The 7,111-nt window shown below is 26.2% G+C and overlaps 1 protein-coding gene across 1 annotated transcript; it reads right to left on the reverse strand.

Annotated features, from left to right (window-relative positions):
- Window positions 1–233: 233 nt before the first annotated feature.
- LOC145834334 (nitric oxide synthase-interacting protein-like) lies at window positions 234–1,607 on the reverse strand. The gene is made up of 2 exons (XM_082941739.1): window positions 908–1,607; window positions 234–679 (listed from the first exon to the last, which is right to left on the reverse strand). The coding sequence occupies exons 1-2, from the start codon at window positions 1,575–1,577 to the stop codon at window positions 495–497; spliced, it is 855 nt and encodes a 284-aa protein (XP_082797865.1). The 5' UTR covers window positions 1,578–1,607; the 3' UTR covers window positions 234–494.
- Between the last annotated feature and the right edge of the window lie 5,504 nt (window positions 1,608–7,111).

The following is a 7,111-nucleotide window of genomic DNA, read 5'->3' on the forward strand; positions in this document are numbered from 1 at the left end:
TTTCGATGTTAATGAAATCAATTTTAATTGGCTCAATAATAAACTCCGAACAACAAAAATAATAAAATAAAAACTCATAAAAATATTTTTAGCTCACTTCAAAATTTAAAAAGTAATAGTATTGTATTTAATATTAACTTAAATAACTAGCATTGTTAATTGTTTTCAATCAACGTATATATATAGTGTTATCTTACTTAAAATTTTATATACAATTCTGTTTAAAACACTGTTACATACTACTTGACTACATAAAATTCAAGTCAGTTACTAATTGTAGTTCTTCATGAGAAAATAATAATCTGATAGCAAGTATTTTTTATTTCGAAGTTTATTAAAATGATAAATACGTCTAAAACCAATAAAAATTATGAACTGTGTTATGTGGTATCATTTTTAAAAATTATAAAACAATAATAGTGACAAAACAAAATAAGTTTCAATTTAATACTTCTCTTTAAAACTGAGTTAAAAAATATAAGTTTCTGTGGTTTTTATGATATAACCATAACAGGACGATATGATTTAGCTTCAAGACTTTCATTAGTAGTAGAGAAACCAGTTCCTCCTCTTGATATTTCAATAATGTCTTCTTCAAAAAGCTCATCCCCTGTCAGCGGATGTATCATTCCATTTTTTCTTATTATTTTATTCACACAATTCATTGTCACTACATCACCTGGTGGGTAATCAAATGCATTAGTTTAGTTTATTAGTGTTTTTTTTTTCAAATTTATGTAAATATGAATTACAAACTCTGAAACAATAACTTTTTTATTGTAGTTTATTTTTAAATAGTTAAACTGTTTTACAACACTATACAATTAAATGTAAACAAAGAAGAACTAATTTTTAGTAAAAAATTATTAGTTAAAAATTAATTTTATAATTTATCAATTTAGCTCACCAGTTGTCTTCAAAACAGCACAGCTAGTTGAATTATGAAGCACATCATGGGTAACTGCACATTGCCACCTTGCTTTTTTTGCAATTACAGAAGTTGTAGTATTTCTATCTGCAACAGGAGTGAACTTGACAGGAACCAAGTCTTTAAACTTTATGGGCTTGTTAGTCATAGGACAAAAAACTTTAGAGCTAGGTTTTTTTACTTTTGACTTTTCTGCTTTTGGGGTATGACTAGGTGTCCAGAAGCTGAGATCCTTTGATGTGGAGCTTGATTTTGACTGTTCTTTTTTCTTTTTATAAAGTTGATTGGCAGCATCTTGATTTTTTACAAACTTGTCTAATAACTCTTTTTGCTCCGACTCAGATAATTCTTTGAGTTCCTTTTTTTCTTTGTTCTTTTGCTTTTCATATGCTTTTTTCTGCTTTGCTATTTTCGCTTTCTGCTGCACAATGTACTGCAAAATAGCTTCTTTGTCATAGATCATTCCTTGTGGTGAGATCATTGGCTCTTTGCAAGTTTGTAAGGTGAGACAGCAGGCATCAAAATCTTTTATAGAATCCTTACCTGCTCTAGCTGATTGAGTACCATATTCTGACTGGTTAAGATCTTTTTGTCTTTCATGGTACGAGTACACTGAACTTGCTGTCGCATTTTTGCCATGTCTTGTCATTTTTAAGATTTAAAAATTAACTTATTATATTTTTATAAGTCTATATAAAAAAAAATTAATACATATTGTCCAACATTTCACCATAAACAATATAATAGTATGCACATTGCATTTTGTTTGTAGAGAAAAAACTTTAAATACTTTATAAAGTCTTCAAAACTTTATTTATAAAAATAATTTAAGATTTTTAAAAGTGTACTTAGAACTGAGGGTAAAGATTTATTTTTTATTTTTTAACAAAACTACTAAGTTTTAGAAATACAATATTACTGCAACCAACCATTAAATGATGAAATATAAAAAATACTCTCTAAATATATTTATATAAAGTAACAGAATACAATAAGTTAAACTGACTTTAATTTTTTAACAAAGTCTATTTTTGTTTTCTTCATAAACTTTAATTTCAGTATTTATATAAAACTACTTTAATTGTACAGAGCTAGCAGCAACAAGATTTTTTTTTTAATATTTATTAAGATCAATAATTATTTGGTACAGCAAAACTTCATGGTTGCCACTGATCAAGCTGAGAAAAATTTCCTGACTTTTCCTGACTTTTTCCTGACTTTTTACCAAAATTTTCCTGACTTTTCTAAATCAAACTCTTAAATTAAACTTATTCTAAAATACATAATCCAACACTTAAAACTATATAAAGCTTCCAATCTAATTCTGATACAGGTTAAAAACAACAGTTTTTTGCTGAATTCTATCATCAAACTTCCAGTACATCACTTAAACCATCTGTGTATGATTGATGCTTGTAATAACAGGGTTGCCACTCATTGAGCCAAAAAATCTTCCCTGAGTGACCAAAAATTTCCCTGAGTAACCTTAAATTTCCCTGAGTTTCCCTGAGTATTTTTCAAATCTTAAAAAAAAAAGTTTCTCTTCTAACACAAATTATTAATACCTCATTCTCATTTTTCTTCTTTAATAATAAAAGGAAGGTTGTATGTGTATGCTTCTGCATTAAATTTATGAAAAAAACTGTTTTCAAAAACTCAATCTTAAAAGGTTTAAACCAATTAAAAATTTAAACTAAATTTTTACACAACTTTGTGTAAACTTGTTAGTTAACATTCTATATAAAAGAATAAAGTTTAATTTGTTTGACATTTTAATTGACAAAATTTAATTATAGTATAATAATAATTTCACATGAAGTGCTATACCAAAGTTTGTTATATATGAATATTTGGTTCTATTCATGCATAACTTTTTTGCAATTTCACTATCAGGAAACATGGTAGTGAATAAAGTGTTATTATTATCGCAAGAGTTTCCTGACCAGTTCTTTGGTACACTTGAGTGCCCAATAAATTTCAGCAGCTGTTGAAGAAGTTGCAGCTGATATACTAGTTGAACTATTAGCCCCACCAAAATAAGAAGTAATTGCATTATTTTTACTCTTAGAGGCTTTCAATTTAAGAGGTTTTTTCGACATACTGTGCGATTTCAATGCCCTTATACCCATGTTGGATAAGGCCATTGGTGTATCATCACCACACCACTTACATTTAAACTTCTCTTTGTCTACATCCTCAAGTAACCAATCTTTGAAGTCTTCATGGTTAAGCCAACTTTTTTTAAACAAGGTTTTAAACTGTACTTTACTCATAATACTTAAAAAAGCTTTTAAATTAAATCTGCAAAAAAAAAAATAAAGTATATTAAAACATTCACACTAAAAAATTAATTACCATTACTGCTACTACTTTTGAAATTATTATTTATAAACAAAAATTTAACCTCTATTTCTTTAACAAAAGTAATACAACACTAATCTGTATTCATTTTAATTTTTTTTACTGAAAACAAGTAGTTGTAAACAAATAACAAATAACTTTATTATTTAAAAAATAAGAACTAATAGTACAACATAGTGTTTTTTAAACTACATAAGTAACTAAAAATAAAAAGTTTATTAGAACTTTTCAATGAATAGTTAACAACAACTTTAATTTCTCTAAACTGTTTGATTTTACTTAAGTAAATATAAATTTAAAACTTAAAAAAACTACAATGTTAATACTAAGAATATTGAAGAACTAGCCGCAAGGCTAAAAAATTCTAAATAACCACTTAAATAATAAAAATTACTACTTTTTAACAAAATATTGAAACTGGATTAACTAAACCTCATTCTAGATCTAGAAAAAAATTTCCCTGAGATTTTCAAAAACTTCCCTGAAATTTAGAGAAACAATCAAAACTTCCCTGAGTTTCCCTGAGTTAAAAGAAAAATGCCAAAATTCCCTGAGTTTCCCTGAGATTTTCTACAGTTTGAAAATTCCCTGAGATTCCCTGAGTTCCCTGAGTGTGTGGCAACCCTGTAATAAACAGCTCTATCAGCAAAATACTTGTATTATTACCTTATAAACACAGCTTGTCTGAAAAAAGACACATCTTTTTAGCATTTCCTAGCATAAATGTATCTAGATAAACAACGACATATAAGGAACTTTTACAATTAAAACTTTGAATTAATAACGAACTTTCACAACTAAAATCTTAAAACAATAACAAATTTTTACAGTTGAAACCTTGAAACAATAAAGAACACAATTTTTAGAATTTCCTAGCATAAATGAATTTAAATAAACAAAACGACATTTAAGGAGCTTTAACAATTAAAACCTTAAATCAATAAGGAATTTTCACAACTCAAACCTTAAAACAATAACGAACTTTTACAGTCAAAACCTTAAAACAATAAAGAACTTAGTCAAATACTGTTTTTTTAAATGTTTATACTAAAATTTATTTTCTCCGTTTGTTTATTATCACTTCAACCTCTTCATCTAATGAAGATATGGTTTCCTTCATCTGGTCTGCATTCCGCTTCAGTATACACATTAACTTGTTACAGAAAATACTAAACTAACTGCTTAGTTATGAAGAACTAAATTATTTACTTAAAAAACACTTTGATTCTAAAGTTATGCTAGATAAACTTTTGTGTATATATCACAGTTTCACTATGGAAGTGTCCTTGCTACAGATCATCAATACTAAAAAGCTTACAAAATCTGCTTGTTCAAGTAGGGTACTTGTTCAATGTGTTAATAGAAAATTTTTGCAGTTTTATAAAGGAAATAAAATTAAATGTTTTTGTAAATTTCTAGGAAGATTTTGGAATTTTTCTGACTTTAAAGGACTTTTAATTAACTTTTACCATTTGAAGGCTTTGGAAAACAAGGAATTTTTTAAATTTAAACTGACTTTTTTTTTTAATTTTATCAAATTTCCTGACTTTTCCTGACTTTTTTTCAAAACCCCCTATTTTTTCCTGACTTTTGTCATTTAAAAAAAAATTTCCTGACTTTTCCTGATTTCCTGACTTTTCCTGACCGAGTGGCAACCCTGCAACTTACTAAAGATTAACAAATACTGAAAACTTAAACAATGCAAACTTACTGTCACTCTTTGAAGTAAAAAGTTCAGTCTAAATAAGCTTGAATACTTATCAAAATGGAAAATAATAAAAAACACAATTATTAACAGTAATCATCATATATAAGACAAAAGATTGATTTTGGAAAATAGCCCATGATTTTAGTAAACAAAAGTCAAACTTAAGTTTTACTAAAATTGTAATTTTTATATTGAAAATAAAATAAAAGGATGTGTTTTTAATTTTTAACAAAACTAAGCAAAAACTTAAAATATATAAAGAATAATTAGTGATGTAAGTACCTTTCTATACCTCTTTATTTGGAAAAATCTTATTTAAAAAAATAATATTTTTTACTCAATATTAAGTAGTTATATTAAAATTAAGTTAACCATGTAAAAAGTAATACAAAATAATACAAAATATATTGATTAAAAATATTAGTATCTGTTCACTATACAAATTTTTTGTACTCCGGTTTTTTTTTTGAGGCATAAAAGTCAGCCTTAAGGACAAAAAACTAGCCTGAGTTACATCAAGCTAGCCTGGCCTGAGGTTATGAGGAATTAAAAAAAGATAATTAGAGACAAAATCTCAAAAAATTACTATTAATCAAACTTAAATCTCCAAAAATACCAAAAGTGTAACAAAATGTCTTTATTAATACAAAAATTTTTAGAAAAGAAATTTAAGAATTTAGAAAAATATTCAAACTAGCCTGAGTTTTGCAACAAAAATATCCTTAGTCAGTATAAGTTATTCAAAAAAATTTCAAACTACAGTTTTCAGTGTTGGCATTCTTTGATTCAAAAAAATTTCCTCAGTGACCTTAAACTGCTCTCAGTCATCCTGATTTTTAAAATCCTTAAAAAATTAAAAAACTAACTTAAATCAATAAAAATCAAGTAGTTTAAAAAAATTGGTTATAAAAAAAACAAAAAGTTAAATCTAAATCAGCTAAATCTCATTTTAATCTAGAAAATAAAAGCCCTGAGATTTTCAGAAATTTTAAAACTAGCTCAAGTCATCCTGAGGTTTTCAAACATTGCTAAATATCCTGAGTGTAAGGTAATCCTGAGTTTAAAAAATCAAACTTGCCTGAGTTATCCCAAATAATCCTTAATACTTAAACAGTTATATTGCTAATATTAAACTTCATCAAATAACATTCCTTAATACAAGGCTGTTACTTGTAGCTATATTAGCTAGCTACAACTGATTTTATTGAACTCTTTTGGCTCAAATACAGTTAAATTTCCTGAATGTGCTTGAAGTAAGTTCCTAATTAGCTCAAATTACTGAATAACTCAAAACAATTAATACTACTTAATTCAGGGGTCGGAAAGAAGATTACTGTGGCCAGTGAGGTACTTTTAAGCTAAAAACATACTTTTATTAAACAATAAAAATTAAGTTTTTGATTTAAAAACATACTATTAGGCTTTTATCTTACATACTAATCTAATTTACTATTGCTCTATTAATGCTTATTACATCATGTTTTTTGGTTTCAAAAAACATTCAATTGATTTTTTACATTGATAGATTACTGACAATTAACTATACAAAAAGAACTATAGGTTAATTATTTGCAAGTTTAATTAGTTTTAATTGTTGCCAATTTTTTTGTTTTAAGTTACTCTTTTGACTACTTTGTTACTATATAAGTTAAAAAAATATCAACTCTTGTTAGCTTTGTATTCTACAGATAAGATTTGCTGGAAATATATTTGGTTTGTTGAACAGTGTTTTTTATTTATGTATAATCTACTTTTTAAAATTATTTTAAATAACTCACCCCGCTGAATATTTTGTTCTGCAACCCACACATATTAAAAAAAATTGGCTTGTTACCTTTTGAGAGCTGCAAACTCCTGACTTAATCTTAAAAACAATTTCTATAATATTTTTTACCACTTTTTAAAGCAAAAAAGCTAGCCTGAGTCAGCAAAAGCTTTTTATAGTTATTTTTAAGTGTTTAAAAAATTGATAAAAAAAATTTTGTTGCTTTTGATTTTTAGAAATTTCTTCCATATTTTTTAAAGTACAACTATTTTTGCTTAGTTCTGGTTGAAAAATAAATAAAAAAGAGGTTGTTTCAAAAGGGTTGCCAAAGGTTTTTTGGAAACTTTTC

Source organism: Thalia democratica, chromosome 4, assembly GCF_965202585.1.
Source record: "Thalia democratica chromosome 4, ktThaDemo2.hap1.1, whole genome shotgun sequence".
NCBI lineage: Eukaryota > Metazoa > Chordata > Thaliacea > Salpida > Salpidae > Thalia > Thalia democratica.

Coding starts and splice junctions, on each gene's coding strand:
- LOC145834334 (XM_082941739.1), bottom strand. CDS start 1,577: ATGACAAGACATGGCAAAAATGCGACAGCAAGTTCAGTGTACTCGTAC. Junction 680..907: donor TGCTGTTTTGAAGACAACTG/GTGAGCTAAATT, acceptor ATTACCCACCAG/GTGATGTAGTGACAATGAAT.